Source organism: Leptodactylus fuscus, unplaced genomic scaffold (genome assembly GCF_031893055.1).
Source record: "Leptodactylus fuscus isolate aLepFus1 unplaced genomic scaffold, aLepFus1.hap2 HAP2_SCAFFOLD_245, whole genome shotgun sequence".
Classification (NCBI taxonomy): Eukaryota; Metazoa; Chordata; class Amphibia; order Anura; family Leptodactylidae; genus Leptodactylus; species Leptodactylus fuscus.
In genome coordinates, this window is record NW_027440268.1 from 109,959 (window position 1) to 134,084 (window position 24,126).

The 24,126-nt window shown below is 47.0% G+C and overlaps 1 protein-coding gene across 2 annotated transcripts in view; it reads left to right on the forward strand.

Moving 5' to 3' along the window:
- TGFB1I1 (transforming growth factor beta 1 induced transcript 1) overlaps positions 1-17,841 on the forward strand; it is a 38,581-nt gene extending 20,740 nt beyond the window's left edge. The window contains exons 9-11 of one of the 2 annotated variants that reach the window (XM_075261647.1): positions 18-99; positions 11,749-11,897; positions 17,252-17,841. In XM_075261647.1, the coding sequence (XP_075117748.1) occupies positions 18-99; positions 11,749-11,897; positions 17,252-17,518 (498 nt within the window). In that variant the 3' untranslated portion in view covers positions 17,519-17,841. The remainder of the gene's footprint in view (positions 1-17; positions 100-11,748; positions 11,898-17,251) is intronic. The other variant, XM_075261645.1, reaches the window with a different exon arrangement.
- Positions 17,842-24,126: the final 6,285 nt, after the last annotated feature.

Sequence of the window (24,126 nt, forward strand, 5' to 3'; positions counted from 1 at the left end):
TAATTTTTGTTTTACAGAATTTAGTGACTGCTCTTGGCCGCACTTGGCATCCTGAGCATTTCTGCTGCAAAATATGCAGAAAACCAATTGGGGAAGAAGGTAAAATTCAAGCGGAATTCTCAGGTTATGTTAAAAACTGTCTGTCAACCAGCAGAAGATAATCAAATTACTGATACTAGTAATTCAGCATGCATTTAAAGGGATTATATCATTGGAAAAACTCATTTTTAACTAAGTATATATTTGCATAGCTTTTAGAAAGGCTATTCCACACATACCTTTTGTTTGTCAATCCCTTCAGCCGTTTTTTGAATGAGCCCGCTTTTATTGATATGCTAATTAGCCAACAACGAGCACCGGAAGTTCAGTGACCACTGTCTGCTGTGTGTGTGGGAGCAGGGAGGCTGATGATGATGATGATGGTGCCTCATCAGCCCTGCTCTCACCTCCCCCTGTTTAAACACAGCAGACAGTGCTCCCTGAACTTAGCACTATGGAGAGATTTGTGGGGCAAAGTGATAATTTTATATTGTATTTTGTGGTGGATGGGCAAACAATACATCGACTGACACAAGGTAGATGTGTCTGTGTACCAGTTTGACAGAAAGAGGAGTCTGGTGGACGCATTCAAGACAGGTTGTGGTGGGGAGAGTTTAGTAAGAGGAAGCCCAATTAGAAGAGAATTGCAATAGTGAAGATGAGACAGCATCACAGCAACAATGAGAGTTTTTGCTGTTTTCACGGTGAGAAAAGGAAATATGATGGTTGCTATATCAGTATTTGGGGCCCCACTTAATTTTGCCCAGGGCCACAGTTTGTCTAAAACCGACCTGCTGGAATAATCTAGTAGGTAGTGGCTTAAAGTCACTCTGTGGGTGCCAGTAGGAGGCATTTACTATATGGGGGCACTTACTATATGGTTTCTTGAGGGTCAGAGATATAGGTGAGTAGTGGAGTGTAATTTCTGATTTCCCTAAAGGTGGAGGAGTAATCAAAAGTTTGCTATGGGGCCCAGTCTTTTCTAGTTAGGTGGTGTCTTCGGCAAAACATTGAGTCTGTCAATATATTAAAGCACCAGCCATGACAGATGCCTTTGAAAGGATCTGTGGGGAGAGTGTTTCTGCTGTTTTCAGTCACTAGCAGCTTGCTTGGATTTAGATGCAGAAAGGAAGATTGTGGGCAAACCTATGCATGAACATGGTCCAATACAGATAAGGCCATGAGACCTTTTTAAAGGCCTTCATCCAGAATTCGCAACAGGAGGAGGTAGAGATTCTTTTTCAGTGTCAGGATAGTGGCTGCCACTGCCCTCTGTATGTTCTTAAAGCATAGCTAAATTTGTGGACAACTTTCAATTTTCTATCAGCTTTGGTGCCATTAACAAGGGATTATGAAGATAATCTTGTTTCCCTTAGTCCTAACAGTGGCACAATGTGGGGTATTTCTGCCCCTGTGTGCTGGTAGGACAGGCGGAATATTTAATTAGCCAATAAAATACATGGCTTGCCCTATAAGAGGGCCCAAGCACCTCTCCCCTGCGTGTTTATACAAAAGTAATTCTATAGCATTGCATACAGTTATATACATAAAATATGATTCCCAGGGTGGGAAACCTTGTGCCGCTGTTAGGACTAAGGAAAAAAAGATTATCTTCATAATCCCTTGTTCCCTGTCGTCCGTACCAGCGGCACAATGTGGGGAGATAGCAAGTAATTCCCCTCTTCTAGGTGGGATCACTCTACGACAGAGCTCACGAAGTCGAAGTCCACGGAATCCACACGAAACGACCTTTTCCTGATGAACCGATTGAGATACCTCAGATCTATTATCATTCTCCAGCCCCCGGTAGTCTTGGGGACCAGACAAACTGGGGAATAAACCCCCTAACCGCAGTTTGAAAGAGGCACTGTTTCCAGGGTGCCCTTGGAGACATATTCGGCGACGGAGGCTTCCAAGCTGGACTATTGGGAAGGAGGAAGAGGTCGAGTGATGATGAGCCGATCAGGAGGTAGGTGGTCGAATTCTATGAAGTAACCTTGGGTGAATTATATTCAATCAGACACCCTGCAAAGCAGGTAAGACAAAACCTAAATCTTTCTCTCAGGAGTAAAGAAAAGGGAAAGAGAAAGAAGAAGGGTTAACGTGGTCAGGGAAAAAGGAGATATAAGGCTCCTCTGTGGACAGGGCTTGTAGCTCACTGACCCTCTTGGCAGTAGTTATTGCCAGTAACAAAGCCACCTTGCCAGTTAGAGACTTCAGGGAAGGTTCTTCCAGGTGTTCAAATGGCTTTTCACATAAAGCGGTAAGGACTGAAGTAAGGTCCCATTGGTGGACAGGGGTGGTTACCACCGGTCTCAGCCTAGTTGCCCCTTTGATAAAGGTGCTCACTAAGGAGTCCTGAGACAAACGCCTCCCCAGATAGGCGGACAGGGCGGCTACATGTACTTTCAATGTGGCTGCAGCCAGACCCATCTAGACCGTCTTGAAGAAAGTCCAGGATCGCTCCAGTAAGGGGATTGGCAGAGTCCACTTCGTGTTGGAGACACCAGGCATTGAAGATGTTGCCAATTTGATGATAGTTCTTATTAGTCGATTCTGCTCTGGCACTAGAAAGGGTCTTCAAGACGGCTTGCGACAGTCCTCTATTCCTCAATAGGGACTGGACAACCTCCAGGCTGTCAGGTTGAGGCTCCGCAGATCCTGGCATCTCAGCTCTCCTTGGGTTACCAGGTCTGGAACGGGGGGAAGCCTCCAATATATGCCCTGATTTATTTGTATGAGCTGAGCAAACCAAGCCCTTTTTGGCCAGAATGGGATTATGGCGATTTTCTGAGGCTTGGTCCTGTGTTATTTTTATCAATACCTTCGGTGTGATTGGAATTGGAGGGAATATGTAAAACAGCCTGAACCTCCATGGGATGGACAGGGCATCCACTGCCAAGGGATTGTCCTCCTGGTACAGAGAGCAGAAGGTCCCTACCTTGGCGTTGAGTCGGGTAGCCATAAGATCGACCTCCGGGAGACCCCATCTCTGGATGATCTGTTGAAATACGTCTGGTTTGAGAGACCATTCTCCTAATACGGTAATACCCCGACTCAGCTGATCCGCTACTATGTTCAGGGAGCCCTTGATGTGAACTGTAGGTTTTCTGTGGGGACGGGCAATTGGGACATGGAGATAGGTATCCTTCAGGTCGAGGGTGACCATCACTTCCCCGGGTTTTAGGAAGATAGTCCACAGGACAGAAAAAAACACACGCAGGGGGGAGGTGCTTGGGCCCTCTTATAGGGCAAGCCATGTATTTTATTGGTTAATTAAATATTCTGCCTGTCCTACCAGCACACAGGGGCAGAAATACCCCACATTGTGCCTCTGGTACGGACAACAGGGAATACATTTTGTTATATACAATTTTTGTACTTCTTTCTGTGAAATCCTTCATTTTTTCACTCTTTCCCTTGCTTCTCTATTGAGAGGTGTTCCTCAATTCTCACTGTGTATGGAGTACCGGTTGGGTTCATATGAAAGAGAGGATTCTCATCTTTCATATAACACTAAGGATGCAGTTCTATCTGAATGATTTCCAGAAATATCACTGGCTCAAAAAACACAGTTGAGATAGGGATATTTCTGTGCAGTCACAGGTATACATATACCAATCCAGTGAGGTCTCGGAACTCATACAGATAGAACTGCATGCTTAGCGTTATATGAAATATATCCTCTCTTTCATAGGACACCAAACTCTAATCTGTAAGTTTTATTATGCCTGAGATATAGCTGTGTGAAGTGACCCCCCTCATCTGCTCTTCACCCTTCATACTCTGTATACAATGCAAAAATGAGAAGCGAGAAGAGGAAAAAAAAGTGCAGGATTTCACAGAGAGCAACCAAAATTTGGTAATAAAAGTATATTACACAATGTATTAATGACACATATACTGACAGAAAATCAAAAGTTGTCCAAACTTTTAGCTATGCTTCAATTGTCTTGTAGGAAACCTTCTTACAAGTCTGTGAGTATGAGGGGCAGTATTAATTGAAAATGAGCAGCCAAAGAGGTACCGTATTTTTCGGACTATAAGACGCACTGGACTATAAGACGCACCTAGGTTTTAGAGGAGGAAAATAGGGAAAAAAAATTTTGAAGCAAAAACTGGTAAAATATTTAATATATGGGAGTTGTAGTTTTGCAACAGCTGCAAGGCCACATTGACAGGTGACCCTGCAGCTGTACGGGGATGCATAGAGTGTTTTTTTTGCGGGGCCAGCTGTACTTTTTAGTTATACCATTTTGGGGGATATCTATTGCTTAGATCACCTTGTATTGGAAAAAAAAACAGGAGGTGATTTAGAACTTTTATTTATTTCATATTTTTAAAGCTTTTTTTTTTTTTTTTTACTATTTTATTCCCCCCCTGGGGGCTTGAACCTGCGGTCACTTGATCGCAAGTCCCATAGACGGCAATACAACTGTATTGCCGTCTATGGGACATTCTGTATATTAGCATTACGGCGGCTGGTCATAGAGACCAGCCGCGATACTAATATATAGCAGTGACAGGCCCGGGAGCCTCATTAGGCTCCCGGCTGTCACCCGGACAGGTCGGCTCCTGCGATATCGCCACGCAGTAGCCGGCCTGCAACTTTACAGGTACGGGGCTGGTGGGGACCGGCCCCGGGGGAGAAGAGGCCACGGATACTGACCCGGCATCCGCTGTACTAGAGAGACGGATGCCGGGGAGGGATAGACGCCGGGGCCTGAGACATCGCTACGATCCTCTGCCCTGCATGAAGCCAGCAGTGGGGGGACAGAGGAGCCCCTGCCGCTGCTGGCTTCATGCAGGGCAGAGGAGCGCAGCGATGTCTCAGGCCCCGGCACCTGTAATGGCGTCTATCACTTGCCGGCTTCCGCCTCTCTATTACAGCGGATGCCAGGCGCCACCTTCAGACTATAAGACGCACCCTTCTTTTCCCCCAAAATTTTTGGGAAAAAAAGTGCGTCTTATAGTCCGAAAAATACGGTATATAGGTCTGCAGTATTAATTGGACATTCCATCTAGGTCAGGGTTTTTGCTGTTAGAGGTGTATGTCTGACATGTTGGTGGGTGTGTAAGGGCCAGGGGCTCATGGCCCACTCTGGCTACACCAACTAAGCAATACTCTGAACTTACTACTATGACTTACGTAAAGAAAGGGCACAAACGCCAGTCTGACTTCCCACTTGTATACTGTAACAGTGTTGTAGTCAAGACATACACTGTACTCACACAGGCCTGTTGCCACCAGCATTTACTAAGGTCAATGATGTTCAGAACTACATAGATTAAAATCAGTTGCTCAACAGGAACAAACCATTTCTTGAAGTGTGGGAATGATGGTCTCATGGCACACACAGCAGTTACCAAGTTGTCACATTCTTTTACACTCATGGTAACCGCTTCTTAGGCTCACTATAGATTTGGTAAAACTAACTTTTGGAAACAACATTCCCCCTACACCCAACCAGCAGCACAACTGGGGTATTTCTGCCCCTGTGAGCTGTTAGGACAGGTGGAACTTTTAATTAACTAACAGCTTTAACCCCCTATAAGAGGCCGCAAGACCTGCTCCTCCCCCCTGTGTTTTTTTCTGTCCTGTGCGGACAGGACAGGTGGCGGGGGGGGGGAGAGGTGTTGCAACCTCTTACAGGGGGCACCTCTCCCGTCCCGTCTCACGTCTGCCGGCACGTCGGCGGGTCAGGAGGCGGGGAGGAACTTCTCTTCTCCGGCGGCGAAGGGGAACTGTTGTGCGCGGCTGTGTTCCCGAGCGGTGGACTTCTGCTTCCGGGTCTGCCGTGCATGCGCAGTTCACCGGCCGTCGGTCACCGCTAACTGCGTTTTTTTGTGCCGTTTTCTCCCCCCTCCTTTTGTGGTGGTGAGGGGGGAGTATTCAGGTCTCCTCCTGGTCTTGTCCAGTCTCCAGGGGCCCCAATTAGAGCAAGATTTGGGTCTCTTTAGTGAGGGGGCGGGGCCTCATCGTAAATACCGCCCCTCTTGGTTTGCCCGGCTTATTTAAACTCCCCCCTGTCATCACTGCTTTGCTTGCTCACTCTCTGGGTGCTCAAGCTGTCGGTTTGTCCCTCAAGCATACTGTGGTGGTGTAACCGTATTGTTTCAAGGTTTGGTAGGGGGGGAGGGGCGGGCAGACCTGGTTACTTTCTAGGAGCCTGAATAACTTGTATTTGCTTTCTCCTTAGCATGTCCTCCTCTTCATCCTCCGTGCTCCCTTCTCGGGGTAAGACGACTTCCAAGAGGAAGCATTTATCCTGCGGTAAATGCAGGATTCCCTTACCCGACGGATATGAATATAGATATTGCCAAGGATGCAGAGGCCCCCCCATCAGAGGATACCCCCCTGCGTGATGTGGTCGGCTGGGTAAAAGACTTCGTTCATCAGTCTATGAGAGAAGTTAAAGATACCATTTCCCACATGGCAAAAAGACCTCGAGTGGAGCCCAGTGAGCTCTCTCTCCCCCCTTTGGAGGATCTCCATATTGGGGAGGTGGATGATTCAGAGGAGGAATCCGAGGAAGCAGAGAAATCCATATTTCCATTGGAAAAGATGCCAAGGCTGCTCAAAACCATCCGGTCAAGGGACCGTGAGAGCGGTGAAGGATCCAGCAGAAGATCCAGGTCCTTCAGGGCAAATTCGGATTTAGTCCGAAAGATGGAGGATGAATGGAGACGGCCGGAAAAAGCGTTCAACTCCACTAAACGCTTTAGATCCTTGTTCCCCATTGCTGAATCCCAGCATGGAACCTGGGGGTTCCCCCCAAAGTGGATATGGCCGTGGCTAAGCTAATCAGGCACACGGTAGTGCCGTCGGAAGACAGATCAAATTTACAGGATCCTATGGACCGCCGCGTCGAGGGCTCCCTGAGGCGGATATATGCAGCCTCCTCCTCCCAGGCTTCGGTGGGCATCTCTGCCAGCGAGGTGTTGTCAGGCCTTTGGGCTGAGTTGTCTTCCCTGGCTAGGGACATTGACACCGGAGTACATCGAGATGACCTGCTATCAGCCATGTCAGATATTAATCTGATGGTAGACCACCTATCAGAGGCTACCTTTTACCAAATGAAACTGGCTTCTAGGGCAATGGCGCTTTCCACTGCGGCCAGACGCCCTTTATGGCTGAAGCCTTGGAGAGCCGATAATGCCTCCAAATTTAATCTGTGTGCCCTCCCCTTCGAGCCTGGGAGGCTATTCGGTAAGGAATTAGACCGAATTATGGAAGGCCTCACGGATTCCAAGGGGAAGAACCTTCCTCAACCCTCCAGCAGCAGAAGACCTTCCTTTCGAGGCTGCGGATTTCCCAGAAGGGGTTCTCGAGGCCAGAGACGCTCTGGCCCCCAGGCCAGAGGGAGAGGTCGTGGTGCCTTTCGTGACCAGCAGAAGCGCTCATCCTTCTGACTATCCGACCTCTCTTCCCCGCGCTCCCGCAGCTGTAGGCGGCCGGCTTTCCCAGCATTCGGCTGCCTGGATTCTTTATATTCAGGACCCCTGGGTCGTGCAACTGATCCAGGAAGGTTACAAAATAAACTTCATCTCTCATCCTGCAGAGAAATTTATAACAACTCACCCTTTTCAGGGCACCAAACAACTTCATCTAGAGAAGTTCGTTCAGGAGTACGTGGACAAAGCCGCGCTGGAACCGGTTCCTCTTACAGAACACGGCCAAGGCGTCTACTCTCCGGTCTTCTTAGTTCCCAAGTCATCAGGCGGATGGCGGATGATCATTGATCTCAGATACCTGAATCAATTCATCCACAAGGTACAGTTCCGTATGGAAACCATCAGATCGATGCTCCCCTTCTTGCAGCCCGGAGATCACTTCGTCACCTTGGACCTAAGGGACGCATACCTCCACGTACCTATTTTTCCAGCCCACAGGAGATTTCTAAGGATTGCTGTGCACCTAAACAGAAAGTTGTCTCATTTCCAGTTTACGGCTCTCCCATTCGGCATATCCTCGGCCCCCCACACCTTCACAAAGGTAGTGGCTCCGGTCGCAGCCGCCCTGCGCCTCCAAGGGATCTTCATAGTTCTGTATCTAGACGACTGGCTCCTAAAAGCCCGGTCAAAGGAGGTTCTCGCCACACAACTAGAGACCACAGTGGCTTTACTAAACGAGCTGGGCTGGCTAGTAAACTGGCAAAAGTCAGAAGTGTTTCCATCAACCCGGATCCAGTTCCTGGGATTTATCTTGGACTCTCTCAGTATGACGATCTCCCTGCCCTCTCCTCGCAAGGAGAAGATTGGTCGAGCGGCTCATCACCTGTCCATTACCTGGAAGGTTACTATCAGGACGGCCATGAAAGTCCTAGGTCTCATGTCCGCCACCATCGAGGCAGTCCCCTGGGCCCTGTGGCACATGCGCCCGTTACAAAGCGAGATCTTGAGAGCCTGGAACCACAGTCCTTCAGGACTTCAGAAGCCTATCCAGTTATCCATCAGTACCCGTCGATCACTGGCTTGGTGGTCTCATCTCCAAGACGGGAAGTCCACGGTCCAGACATCCTGGATCCTGTTGACTACAGATGCCTCCCTCACAGGATGGGGAGCGCATCTAGGGGAGACCCCAGTACAAGGTACATGGAATCGTCTGGAGAAAACACGCTCGTCCAATTGGCGCGAGCTTACGGCAGTTCACCGTGCACTTCTGGCGTTTGCACCTCACCTTTAGGGACAAGCTGTGAAGATAAGGACGGACAACTTAACAGCAGTCCACTACATCAACAAACAAGGGGGAACCAGATTCCCCTCTCTCCTGCAGGTGACCAACCTAATATTTGCCTGGGCAGAGAAGAATCTGTCCCAGTTGTCGGCAGTTCACATTCGAGGTCGCTTGGACATCCTTGCGGATCAGCTCAGCAGAGGCCTGGTGATGTCAGGCGAATGGTCCCTGGATCCGGAAATCTTTCACCATCTTACCAAGATGTGGGGTCTCGCCGAGGTGGATCTGATGGCCACCCAATATGCCAAAGTAGAAAAGTTTTGCTCCCTGTACCGGGAAGACAACCCTTTGGCGGTGGATGCCCTGTCAATACCTTGGAGGTTCAAACTGGCATACGTTTTTCCTCCCATTCTGATGATTCCGAAGGTATTGGCGAAACTCAGGCAGGACCAGACCTCGGCAATAGTGATCATGCCGTTCTGGCCAAAAAGGGCATGGTTTACCCACCTCATTCTGATGAGTCGAGGGAACTACTGAAGGCTTCCATCAGTCCACAACCTGGTAACTCTAAACAGACAGCTCTGCCAGGACCTGGACAGGTTCAACCTCACTACCTGGAGGTTAACTGCGCCGTATGTGGAGATAGAGGATTGTCCCAGGGAGCGCTAAGGACACTAGCCCATTCAAGAGCGGAATCTACTAATCGGAGCTACCAGAGGATCGCCCGGATATTCTGAAGCTGGTGTGAGGAGAACCAGCGCAACTCCAACAGAAATTCAATTGTGGAATTCCTACAAGACGGCCTAGAGAGGGGGCTATCACCAGCCACCCTGAAGGTTCAAGTTTCAGCTCTGTCCGCTCTCCTGGAGACTCGACTATCACAAGATCCTCTAATCAAGCAGTACCTAAGAGGGGCCGCCAAGCTCTGCCCCCAGGTACAACCTCCAGTCCGCCGGTGGGATCTGGCTGCGGTTCTACAGGGGCTCTGCGCTCCCCCCTTTGAACCTTTATCTGAGGTGGATTGGAAGTACCTATCATACAAGGTTACCTTTCTGTTGGTAATAACCTCCGCCAAAAGGGTTGGAGAACTACAGGCCTTAGCGGCCTCGGAACCCTTTATAACCTTTTTCTCAGACAGGGTACAGCTGAGGTTTGTCCCAGGATTCTTGCCAAAGGTACCTTCACTTCAGAATATCAACCAGGTAATTTCTTTACCGGCCTTCTTTCCCTCCCCCACTTCCGAGTGGGAAGAGAAGATGCACAAGCTGGACTTGGTCAGAGCACTGAGGATCTACCTGGACCGTACAGCCTCCTTCCGGAGATCAGAAAATCTGCTGATCAATGTGTTTGGCCACAATAGAGGTGTCAAAGCATCGAAGGTGACTGTCAAAATGGATCAAGGAGGCCATCACCTGCTCCCTCTGTGCTCAAGACCTTTCGGTACCTGAGTTTGTTCGTGCCCACGCCACCAGAGCGGTGGCAATGTCCTGGGCAGAAAGACGTTCCCTTTCCTTGGAACAGATATGTGCCGCTGCTTCCTGGAGTTCACAGCTGACCTTCGCCAGGCACTACAGGCTTGATTGGCGTGTGGCGGATTCCACAGCATTTGGACAGTCTGTCTTGGCATCATCCTGCCAGGATCACCCACCCTAGGGTAATAGCGATACTTGCTAAATCCTCAGTTGTGCTGCTGGTTGGGCGTAGGGGGAATGGAAGATTATGAATAATAATCTGTTTTCCCTTAGCCCAAACAGCAGCACAAGGCTCCCTCCCAGATCCTTATCATTGTATATATTGTATTTCTATTTGTATACTTTGGTACTAACACAGGGGGGAGGAGGTCTTGCGGCTTCTTATAGGGGTTAAAACTGTTAGTTAATTAAAAGTTCCACCTGTCCTAACAGCTCACAGGGGCAGAAATACCCCAGTTGTGCTGCTGTTTGGGCGTAGGGAAAACAGATTATCATTCATAATCTTCCAGTCTCTGCTCTGGAATTGCACCATATGGACAGAAAGCTGAACCAGTAGCAACAAAGGTACAGATGGAAGGTCCAAAGACATAGAAGAACTTTTCTTTTAGAAGAAGGTGTTCTCACTTCATGTGATTACATATTTTGACAAATACCGATTACACAGCCAATAGGGTCAGCCATGCTTTGCCGATTTGAAGAGCCATCACGCTATCCTAGTAAAAACCAGGTCGAGGTAGATGTGACGACTCAGTAGCAACATCATACAGTACAGAAAATTGTCATAAAACACACAATAAGATGCACAAAGTGCAAGTAGCTACAAATACAGTTGCACAATCCAATGTTGGGTAAGGGCCTAAACTAGTTACACAACTAAGGACATTTTCTGAAAGGTGCTGGCTCCCACCTTCTTACAGATGGAGCACTATATATGGATTAGTAATATTTAAAGAGGGAATTGGAGACTTCTCTTTCATCAAACAAGGATCCTATAGCAGGATCACGTAACTTGTAATTGGATCTCGGGGGTTGGATGTGTTTTGCTAAGCAGTAGCTCTCCTTGTTATCGCACCAGGAGTATTTGTTATGTGTGGCCATGTGGTACCATTGCAGGAAGGTTTTGAGTAAGAAGCTCAAATTTTCATATTTACAATTATAGCCTTCTATTGGGTTTATGATGTCAGCATGCTGGGAAGCGAGTAGGTCATTATGAAGGTCGCAAAGGGTCCACCATGTGCCAAATCAAGAAATAGTACAACTACTGCCTAATGCAAATAGCTTCAATGTCACCATAGACGTTACCTCAGTCTATGAGGGTCACAGACACCTAATACTTGCAGGCTATGTTTCCACCCATATTTTACATGTATCTCCTCAGTATGTCTCTTTCCACTCAATGTTTCTATTTTATTGCTGAATATAAATGCCACTTAATGTCATTTCCATAGTCTAGTTCTGTGGGCTCTGGTGATGTGTGTAAGGAACATATTATATTGTACTTCAGCAGATGTCATCACTTTTCTGTGTATCTTGAGTGTCTGTTTTTCCTGTGTCTTGCAGGTTTCCATGAAAAAGATGAGGATCCCTATTGCTCATATGATTATTACCGTATCTTTGGAACGGTTTGTGCTGGTTGTTCTGAACCTGTGACGGAAAGTTACATCTCTGCCTTAAATGGGCTATGGCATCCTCAGTGTTTTGTGTGTCATGTGAGTACACAGTAATGCTGATATTACTTGATGGCACTTGTATTCAGTATCACATAAAAATGAGTAAGAACAAATTAAAGCGCTCAGAAATAAAACAGAGAGGCAACAAAAACCGGCTTCTTAGGCCTTATATAGACAGCAGCAGCTAAACTGAGAAGATCCCAGGAATCTGTTAGTTCAGGAATGTGCCGATCTTTCTTGAGATCATCAGACTTTTTGTTGGACTGGGACTTGAAGCTACAATGCAGTCCTCTGCAAAAGACCAAATAGGTAAATTAAGAAGATTGCGATATTTTCTTTGCTTACAATTCAGTACAATTCTTTTTGTAGTGGAATTGAAATCCACTAAATGGTAAGGTTTTAAGTCATTAGTTTGCCCTATTACTTTATGTGATGTAGGAAGAAGTTAAAGTGCAACCCTACATTCATGCGATAGTGAATATTGGCAGTGAGACGGCCATTCTTTTTAACCGCCGTCACAGGGTCGCATTCATTTTTCTGTCTATGAATGGCGGCTATTGACAGGACCAATATTTATAATGATCTGTTGTCATTGAAATAGGAATTTTTCACAGCCATTTTGGCACACTAACAGCAAATTTTTCATGCCTGGATAAAGCTCTGCAGATCATTTGCACTTCCAGAATCAGAACAGGGAAATAGCCTTAGTTTGTTGAAACATAGATCAGTGACAATGTTTTTTCCATTTTACCCAATTGTGAGACTGTGGGTCACTTACTGCTGGATCCAAAATCACAAGTCTACATGCAAATGAACATTGTAAAATCAGCCATTAAACATTTTTTCATGCCTACTTTTCATCTGTGGGCAGCCGTTTATATGGAACTCTTGTAGACATAAGTTTATTGATGGATCCATGCAAATGGACAAAAACCAGACTTTTGAATAGCCTTATGAGATTTAAATCCAACTGTGTGTAGAAAAATAGCCGTGTGGTTCATCAGTGTAATGTGCATGAGGCTTAACTTACATGTGGCTTCTCTCCCTCAGGTTCATTGTGGTCTTTTTTCATCCTCTTTATCTGATAATCATACAAGAAATTATTTATTGGCCTTTGTAGAGGAACATAACCATGCAGGACACTTATTCAGAATCCTTATCTGTGTTTGGCCACTTCATGAGCTTTTGACCAACTCAGGGCCTTGTTTTTTAAACCTTGTGTGTTCAATTGTTATTTCTTGATTATTTAATTGGGGGACACAGCACCATGGGTATAGACCTGGCTGACAGGATGCTGACACTTGGAATAGGAAAAGATGTAAACTCCAGCTCTCCACAGGCACTATGCTAACCAGTTTTACCCTAGTACTCGTAGGATGCAGACATGACCTGATTCAGGTCTTTCTGCTTTGCATTGTTTTCAGGTGCAAGGGGGGATCTTCAGTGTGTACACCATGCTAGTTGCACAACCCTGTGAGCACTGCGCTCTGTCAAGAGCTCCCTGCTGGTCATGAAATGCCAGTGTCCCCACTACCATGTACAAGGTCCACCAAAAGGGTGACCCTGCGGCACCTGAAGATGGTGGATCAGGTAAGCACTTGAAGTTGCTTCATTGACCCCCAGCCACCTGCCTTCTGGGCTACTTTCTAATGGGCCCATCTCCAAGGCCCAATTCTAGGCCATTTTTCCCACTATGGTGTCCCTTCCCGAGGCCACAATTTTAGATAATAAGCCCCTTTTTTCCTGCTAGCACCATGGCCTCTCTTCTTCCCTGGGGGTGTTTTTTTCCCCTTCATTTAGCTCTCTTTCATGTGTGGCTCGTTTCCAGGCCCCCAGCTTCCTTTATCAGCTTTCACTGGGCCTTCTGGAGCCACCCCACTACCTTCTGCACCAGGGGCTACTCGACACCAGCCGCAGCTTCTCTAGGGACTAGGCTGGAAGTAGGGCTTCCAGGACTTCTCCTAGCCCCCCATTGGCCCAGGGGAGGTCCCTTGTACCTCTCCCAATCTAATGGACACAGGAAATCTTACGGGGGAGGTCCTTCTCCACAGGAAACCTGCTACTTCCTGTTTATTTTTTCCCTGAGCTGCACTCGGCTTTTTTTGCTCCATTTAGCCTCTTCAGTTCCCTGCAGTTTTCATCACTTTTCCAGATTTCCTTATGGGACACAGGACCTGGCAACATCTCTGTGCAGCCTCCTGCAGCGGTATGGCAAGCACACTTCTCCAGTGGTCTGGTAAGCTTAGGGACCCTTCTGCCATGTTCTCCTGCAATTAGCCAACCTGTCCCTTGGCCCTGCCTGGTGCCACAATGTTTATTACTCGCCTGAACTCATCTGCTCTCTCTGCCTTCTGCCTAAGTCAGCTCAGGACCCTCCCAGCCAACCCTCTCCAGCAGCTCTCCCCCAGACTGAGTGGCTCCAAGCTACTATTCTGACTTTAGCTGATTCCGGCTCCCTCAGCAAACCCTCAGAGAAGAGGGTAGACTCTGTTGCCAAGGAAGCTTTCTTAAGGGCTGGCACCTTCTTCTGGCCTTCCTTGCTGTTTCTTTGGTCTGCAAGGCCTGCATTTCCTAGGCCAAACTGTTCCAGAGGGGTCTCTCCAAATAAAGCTAACATTCAGGACAACCAGATGCTCATCTCTCAAATCCTGAATGCTTTCAAGTACCTTCCCTGGAGGTAGCTTGCCATTCTGTCAAGATAGCCGCCAATGCAGTAATAGCCAGTCGTAATGTTTGGGTACATTTGTGGAATGCTGACTCCGCCTCTATGAAGGTGGTCATGGTTCTTCCTTTCTCTTGGGACAAACAATGACAATTTTTTTGGCAAAGGCATAAAAAAAAGCATTCTAAGGACCAGCCATCATCTTCCAGCCAACCTCAACATTTTAGCTCCTTTCATAGCTCCACCTCTTGCACCGGAGGACAGCCTTTCCAGGACTCATGCTACAAGAAGTCCTCCTTAAAGCCCAAACCTGACCGGCAGTCCCATACCAAGTTATCCAGGTCTTCCTCTTCCAAGAACTCCTCTGCATGAAGGTCTTCCACCCAGTCTTGGCTCCTTGGTTGGAGGGGGCTGCTGCTGCCTTGTGGGAGATCTGACTTGACAGTGTCAATGATGCCTGGGTCTGAGAGGTGGTGACAAATGAGCTACTCCATTGAGTTCTCCTTCCTATCACACATATGCTTTTTTACATCTACTTTGCCTCCTTTCCCCCTCAAGTGGCCACCTTTCTTCAGGCTGCCAGCAGGGAGTCGTTATCCCCATCCCCACTTCAGACCTTTTCCAGGATGTTTTTTTTTTTTTTTAATTCCACCCTGTTCACTGCTCCCAAAAAGGACATCTCTCTTTGCCCCAGCCGGGACCTGAATGGGCTTAACAGGTTTGTCCATGTCTGCAGGTTCCCCATAGGGTCCCTGCAGTCAGTGGTGGCACCTCTGGAGACTGGCGAATTCCTGTCTTCTATCGACATTATTGACACTTACTTCCACATTCCCATCGTATTGTGCCATCATCGCTTTCTTTGTTTCACGGTGGGTTTGCATCATTTTCAGTTTGTTTCAGCTTCTCTTTTGGGCTAGTCTCTGCCCCCCAAGTATTTACTAAGGCCATGGTGTCCCTCATGGCCATCCTCCATTCCAAAGGACTTGCTGTGTTTCCATACATGGACAACTGTCTGGTGAAAGCCCCCTCCATGATGGATAATCTGTCCAGCCTGCAGATCACCTTGGACATTCTTCACCAGTTTGGCTGGCTCATCAATGAGGAAAAGTCCTGTCTTGTGCCTTCTCAGCACATGGAATTCCTGGGCATGATCTTTGATACACACCAGGCAAGATTCTACTTCTGGAGGGCAAGATTCTGTCTCTCTGATCCGTTGTGTCCAACCTTCATAGGAACTCTCCATGCTGTTTGTGAGTCCTGGGCGCAATGGTTTCAATCTTTGAGGCCATCCCTTTTGATCAATATCGCGCGCATCCTGTTCAACCGGCGATTCTGGCACACTGAGACAAGTCTCCATCCCGCCTCAATTGCATTATCCTCCTGCTTTCCTGAGTTCAATGAGAGATTCTTTGGTGGTTTTCCTCCACAGGAATCTCACAGGGGATAAGAAGAAAAAAAAAAGTCTTCCTCTTTGTTGGTAGATGATCTCCACTGACACCAGCCTTTCTGGTTGGGAAGCAATCTTCAGAAACTTGATTGTTCAGGGCTTCACCTCCCACCTGAACCACAAGCTCCCCCACTACATGGCCAGGTCCCTCGAGCTATTACCTCCGACACTCTTGTGATTCTGTGGTCGGACTTCCACTTTGTGTACCTGTTCCCTATTTTTCCTCGGGTTCTCAAGAAACTCAAGACCGCGGAGGTTCCAGCCATCTTGTTGGCTCAGTTTTTTTAAATTATTATTATTGTTTATTTCTATAGCACCATTAATTCCATGGTGCTTCACATTTGGGGGTTGGCCCTGCTTGGCTTGGTGCGCAGATCTCTTGCTCCTGCTGCTGGTGGATGTTCCTTGGCTTCTTCCTCTGCAAGTTAACCTTCTGTATTAAGATCCACTTTTCCACCCTATCTTACCTTAACTGCGTTTAACAGTGTAGCTGTTGAAACCCAGGTTCTGAGCTGACAGAATCAAGTAGTGGAACAGGCTGCGACTGTGATATTATGACCGCACCTGCTGCACAATCCTAGCACCCCTTCTGTTATTCAGATGTCTTGTTCTTTTTTCCTTGAGGGTCCTCATAAAGAGCTGGACAAGAGCTGTTGGAACCTCCTGGGCTGTTTGGCATCAGACTTCTGTCACCCAGGTCTGCAAGGCTGCCACGTGAGCCTCTATCTATTCCTTCATCAGGCTCTATCAGATCCTTTCTCTGGTCTCTGCTGATGCTAGTTTGGGTCATAAGGTTCTTTTAAATGGCTGTGTGCTAGGTTGTTCACATGGCCATGTAAATCCCTCCCTCTGAGATTGCTTTAGCACATCCTATAGTACGTCCTATAGTACTGTGTTCCTCAATGGAATAAACAATGTATTCATAGGGGGACACAGATCCCACACTTTTTTTTCTTGCTGTTCCTGTTCTCGGGCTGTTTAGGTTAGTTTTCGGGTTCAGGACATATTGGTGATGGCTCTGTGCTTTTTGCTTATTTCTGTCTCTCTCCTACTGCTGTGACACGAACTGGAAAGCACGGTGTCTGTGGAGAGGGTGTAGCCCAGACACAAAGCCAACCTTTGTTTTTCCTATTCTTAGTGTTAGCCTCCTGATGGCCAGGTCTATACCCATGATGCTGTCATCCAATGAATAAAATGAGAAAAGGAATTTATAGAGAGTACAAAAATCCCTTTCTTTCCTCCTCCTCTATTTAATTTGATCACGTTCTGCTTGGTTTGTGATAGGTCTGTCGCACGCCTTTCCTGAATGGAAGTTTCTTTGAGAATGACGGCCTTCCCCTATGTGAGACTCATTACCACTCTTGTCGTGGATCTCTGTGTGCTGGATGTGATCAACCTATAACTGGTCGATGTGTGACTGCAATGGGACGAAAGTTTCATCCACAGCATTTGAGTTGCACTTTTTGCCTACGGCAACTTAACAAGGGAACCTTCCGTGAACAAGAAGGCAAACCATATTGTCAGGCTTGTTTTGCCCGGCTGTATGGGTAAATATTCACTCATATAGGCTACTTTATGTGTAAGGGAGCATTCACACGGAGTAACGCCGGGCGTGTATTACAGCCGTACACGCCAGCGCTACGGCAGGCTGCCGAACACTTCCCATTCACTTCAATGGGAGCGCTCGTAACGGTGGCGTTACTCCGTGTGAATGCTTCCTTAGATGAGATTTGTAAGTTTTTGTTTTTTTTAACAATTTAGAACAAGAAATGTGTTTGGATTTATTCCTGTACACAAGGAGTGGGATCGGATAAATGTTTATAGATTTTCTGCAATAGATATTGTACTTAACAGTAATGTAATAGTTAATGTTATTCTATACTTGTTTAAAGTCCATTATAATAAAACTTCATTATTTGCTTTCACCACTTTTAAAATCCTTAGTAAATATGTTTAGAGAGAACTGATCTACTTCAAAACTTCATATACACTTATTTTTCTTGTATTGCCTCACTAAAGAAAATAAATTGTCTTTAATATATTGTATGAGTTTTGTGATTTTTAAGAAGTTGTAAAGATGAGTGAAATACTTAAATTTGAGAAAATGGTCGCCACCATGTATTAGACCAGCAAATACAGAGATGTCATGTGTTCAGTGACTCGCACATCATGTGATAGCAAGATCTGACAGCCTCTCAGCCAATAGACAGTGCTAGGTGGACCTTACAGTGCTGATGTCATATGGTCTACATAAGGTTGTGCATTAGTTTACACCTTCAGTTGCTGGAAATGGTAGACATGCAAACAGATCTGTCTTCTATCTCACTGCATCTCATTTGTTAAGAACTTTTTTGGGCAGGAAAACATTTTTTCATTAAATACTTGAACAGAAAAGCATTGCTTCTTTTGACTGCACAAATCTTAAAAATAAATAAATATAAATAATCATAACTCCATTGTTGTAATGTTCACCCAATATAAAGTCTTTCCTGCGCAAATCTTAAAAAAAAAAAAAAAAAAAACATTTGGGAATTTCATTATGTTTTTTTCCACTCTGGTCTGGTGTTTAACCCATACTGTTAGGGGGCTGGTATGGGTTAATCTCTATATGTCTGGATTCTCTGGTTTTGGGTGGTGTTTTTCCCCAAGATTCTACCCTACCCTCTGGTGTACTATTTAAGCTGGGTTCTGGAAGCACTCCAGTGCTGGATATTCAGTTGTTGTCCGTATCCTGATAGTAAGCATTCCCTGATCTGATTGTGTTCCTGACCCTTTTGCCTTGACCTTTGACCTTACCTGCATCTCCTGATTCCGTACTCTGCCTGTTCCTGTTAACAACCTCGGCTTGCATTCTAGACCCCTGCTCTCTGAACTCCGCTTTGTACTCCGCTACAGTTCTTGTTACAGACTCGACCTTCCTGATGTTCCACTTGGATTCCCCTCTGTACTGTGTTACCCTGTTGCTGACAACTCGGACCATATGACTGCGATTTACTCTATGCCGCCACCTGCTTCAACATTCTGGATCCCTGGACCAACACCACAACCCCAAATGTCTGCTGGCAAGAGTCTATGTCTGATTTGCTGTGATTTTTGGTGCGCTGTGTGTTGTTTTTCTTGATCTACACTGCTCTGCCCAGCAGCACATCTAAGTCCATCCCCACCATCTGGGGCTCTGGTGAACTCCATTGTGGGGTTGGAATTGGTGCAACCCGGAGGGTGTTTAACACATTGCACCATGCTAACCATTATAATCAGTATATCTAGTACAGGTTCTTCCTTTGGCTCTCAAACTGTATCTGCTAGCCTAACACCTACACAATGTGAAGGAGAATTGTTGTTAATCTGAACAAAATATTTTAACCACTTCTCTGTTATACTGGATCGAAAAAAATTCAAAGCCCTGGAAGTGTTTTTGCAGCGGGAGCTATGCGGGCGAAGTATTCGATCGAGCATATTCGCTCATCTCTATTCTCTGTATGTGCAAGTTTGCATATATAATTCTAGATATATTTCACATACAGTAGTACTGTACACAGTGGTTGGTGAACCTAGCTTCACTGCTGCCCGAGGCGGCCGATCAAAAGACACACGCCCCCCGGCGTATTAAGTCTTGGGTAGGGGGGGAGGGGGTTGGCAAAGGGGGTGTTGTTCATTTTTTGAGTGTCCGCTTCAGACAGCGGGGTGGGGGGTTGGGGTTGGGGGTACCAGCGGCAACATTACAATAATTATAATGCAGTAATATTTTGCGCAGTAATACTCACATGAGACATCTTCCAACATTTCCCGTCTCTTCCCTTTGGACCGCCATGACCACTTCTTCCAAAGAAAAAAAAGCATTTGTATGATAGGATCCGAAAAGCCACATAAGGATCTAAATGTGAATATGAATCAAGTATATATATATATATATATATATATATATATATATATATATATATATATATATCGGTATTTAAGCAAAACCAGATTTTTTTTTTTTTTTTTTTTATATATATATATGCTGACAGCAAAATGGAGATATATATAAGGAAAAAAGATTTAAGCCATATAGAAAAAAACAAAGGAAGTGGAAGAACCAAAAAAGTTTGTGTGTTTGGATGTTCATTCCTCAATCATGCATAAATGGCTTAACGGATTTGGATGAAATTTGGCACAGATAGTTTGTGACCTCGATTAACACATAGGCTACTTTTTATTCCGGTAAATGACATGGCTTCTTAACAGATATGAAAGAATTTATGTTCATACTAGACTAAAGGACCCTTGATGATGTCATCAAAGGTCCTTTAGCCATCTAGGATATGATCACACTATTGTGTGGGCGGAGCTATATAGGATTGAACAGGACAATGTGCAAACTGCTGGGAATGGAGTCTAATGGCAGGTGATAGGAGAACATGTGTGAGGAAGAGGGGGATATGGGGGTGCAAAAGGGGAGAAAGGGGTGCAGGCTGTGTGTGGGCAAGAGGGGTATATGAGGTGTAGACTTTGTGAGTAAGAGGAGGGAATGTGGGGTTCAGGCTCTGTTGGGGGTTGAGAATTGTGCCAAATTTCATTGAAATCCATTTATAACACAGAAGCTGCTCAGACACTGACATAAGAAAATCCTTTCACCCAAATAGCAGAGCTTATGCAGAGATGTAGCACAGCTGGGTATGCTGTCCGTATGCAGAGATGTAAATAGCACTGGGTATGCTATGCATATGCAGAGATGTAGAAGTGCCGAAACGCCGGAGCAGGCAGATCATCAAAGGCAGCAATTTGCTAAATATAAACATATCATTGACACCAACAACATGCAGACGAAGCTGCCGGCAGAGGCTAGTAATATATAAAAAAAATAATAAATTGTAAATTAAATTAAAAAAAAAAAAAAAGAAGTAAACATCCCTTTTCCCAATATTTTTTTTGTAACAGAATAATAATAATAATAATAATAATCATAATAATACCACAATACCTCAGGTTATACAGTAGGTGTTATGGAAGCTAGCACAAAGCCAAGAGATAAACTGTCTCTCGGGTGGATAAAGCAGATGAAAGTTTAGGTAGAAGTGAGGTTACAGCAAAAAGAGTCTTAGAGGTAGAGATAATAACCAGAACAAACAGATGTAGCTCTGACAGTGCAGAGAAACCTGGCAAATGACACGAAACTGGGGTTCTTAAGTCAAATTTCTAGCAACCAGCCATCAGATCATCCTCTTAAGACTGGTTCCCTATCGTCCTCAACAGCGGCACAATGTGGGGTATTTCTGCCCCTGTGTGCTGGTAGGACAGGCGGATATTTAATTAGCCAATAAGATGCGTGGCAGGCCCTATAAGAGGGCACAAGAACCTCCCCTCTGCGTGTTTTTTTCTGTCCTGTGTGGACAGAGGACAGGTGTGAGGACTTGTGTCCTCTTACAGGGCTCAGCTGTTGAGCTTGATGTTTTTGTTCAAAGTCACCCTCTTTCCTAAGGAAAGAGGGTGCTGGTTAGCCTGCGTTGGCTTTTTCCCCCTGAATCCTCCTTCTCCTCTCCCCCTCCTTCCCTCCCCTCTCCTCCTTACCCTTTCAGCGTCTGTTGAGCGCTGATCCTCAGAGCCGCACCACGCCACTGATCTGTGCAGCGGCGTCCGTGGTTACGGCGGGTCCGCGCAGCAGCCGGAACTTCTGCGTATGGCTGCATTCGCGGCGGCCGCACTTTGCCTGCGCTCACTTCCGGTTTTGACCGGAAGTTCGCGGCGCGGCGGCCGCGGCCAGCGCTATCTTCACTTCAGGCTCCACTCCCAGTACTCGGAGCCCTACGGAGGAGAGGGTGAGTGTTCCCCTGGCTTGGGGATTGCTGGGGAGGGGAGATAAACGCCTTATTAACCCCTGTTTGGGGTAGTGGATGGGAGCGGTTAGCTCCTCCCATTTCCGGCCGGCCAGGTTAAAGGTCAGGCCGGCCGTGTCACTTGTACCTTCCTGCTGCACCTGGAAGGCTGTGCTATTGTTGTGAGTCTGGTCTCACTAGCTTAAATTGCGTTTGTTAACCTTGAGTCTGGTTATTGTCTGTCACCTTTACTGATCCGGTCTTCTGAACCTGGTAAGATCTACCCTTTTTAAAGTGCAATGGTATGATGCATGGTGACAGTATTGCATGGTCTATTATCTCCTTATTGCAGGATATGTCATCCTCTACTACCCCTCCTGGGGATGGTAGGAGGAAATCCTCTGCCAAGAGGAAACACCTTTCCTGTTTTAATTGCGACACACCGCTCCCTGATGGTAGGTAGCGGTTTAAGGGGTGGTCCCTTTGATGTATTGTGGTCCTATAACTTGCCTATTATTTTTAGGCTATGAATGGGCCCGTTGTCGCGGGTGTAGAGGTCCTCCACCTGAGGAGCCCTCTCCCAGAGATATGATGGCCTGGGTCAAGGAGATGGTGAGTTTTGGGCATCGCTTGGGTAAATAGGTTTTCCCTTGCTTGTATTCTCCTTTTGTTTTGCAGGATGATTCCCTCAAAGGAATCCATGCCACCTTGTCTCAGCTCACCAAGAGACCATGCCCTGAGCACCGTTCCTCCTCCCTGCCACCTTTGGAACAGCTGCGGGTGGCAGAGGATGATTCCTCTGAGGACGACTCAGTAATTTCCGGCAGACCTGTGTTCCACTATGAACAAACAGGCAGGCTGCTGAAGTCCATCCGGTCTACAGTGGGCCGAGATGTTGACGGGGAAGCCTCCACGTCTGCCTCTGGGGGACATATTGCCTTCCATGCGGACGCCACGCTGTCCGACCTTATGGCACAGCAGTGGAAACAGCCAGAGAAGGGACACTCTCTCTCCAGGATTTTCAAGACTCTGTTTCCTGTTGACACTGCCCAGTGGGATTCCTGGGGGCCTCCCCCGAAGGTGGATTTGGCCGTAGCCAAGCTGTCCCGCAGAACCCTGGTGCCCCTAGAAGATGGTTCCAATCTTCAAGACCCTCTGGACCGTAGGGCGGACTCTGTTCTAAAGAAGATCTACTCCGCTTCCTCTGCACAAGCCTCTGTGGCCATAGCCTCCTCCACGGCTGGCGACTTTCTGCGCAACCGTTTAGCCGCCTTGGAGCGGGATATAGATGCGGGCGTGGATAGAGACGAAATTCTGACCTCTATGAAGAGAGTTCATAGGGCTGCAGACTATCTGGCGGAAGCTTCCCGCCATCAATTGAAGATCTCCGCCAAATCTATGGTGTTATCTACCGCTGCCCGTAGACCCCTGTGGCTAAAGCCTTGGCGTGCAGATTTTGCATCTAAGGCAGCTCTCTGCGCTCTCCCCTTTGAACCGGGAAGAGTGTTTGGCCAAAGTTTGGATGCCATTATGGAGGGTTTAGCTGAAGGTAGGGGAAGGTCCCTACCTGAAGCATCCAGGGGCAGACGTGCTCCCTCTAGAGGCAGAGGTTCTTCCTCTAATTATAGACGCCCGGCTCAGCAGCGGCGTTCTAGATACCGCCCTAGGGGTGCCGGACGTGGCGCTTCCAAGGAGGATGCCAAGAGGAAGCCTGAGTTTTGACGTGGGGCAGCTCCCTGTGGCCCCTCTTCCTGTGGGAGGACGTCTCTCCTCCTTTTTCAAAGCATGGTCCACCCACATTCAAGACCCATGGGTGTTGAAGATTATACAGCACGGGTATCATATCGATTTTCACCTTCCACCTCCAGATCGGTTCGTCATCACCCGAATCCTTCCACCTTCTCAGCAGTCCAGTCTGGAAGCCTCGGTCGCCAATTATGTTACCAAGGGCGCCCTGGAGAAGGTACCAGCCTCAGATCACGGTCTGGGAGTTTACTCCCCCGTCTTTCTGGTCCCCAAAGTCACCGGGGGCTGGAGAATGATAATAGACCTGAGGTACCTCAACCAGTTTATCAGAAAGAGGTCATTTCGAATGGAGACCGTGGATTCCGTGGCTGTTTTTCTTCAACCAGGAGAGGTGATGGTTACCCTTGACTTGAAGGACGCTTACCTACATGTCCCTATTGCTCCTTCCCACAGGAGGTTCCTCAGGATTGCCGTTTCTATGGCAGGCCACAGGGAGCACTATCAATTCACAGCTCTGCCTTTTGGCATCACATCCGCCCCACTAGTATTCACCAAGGTGATCGCTCCGGTCGCTGCGACCCTCAGACTTCAGGGTCTTTTCATCGTCCCTTATCTAGA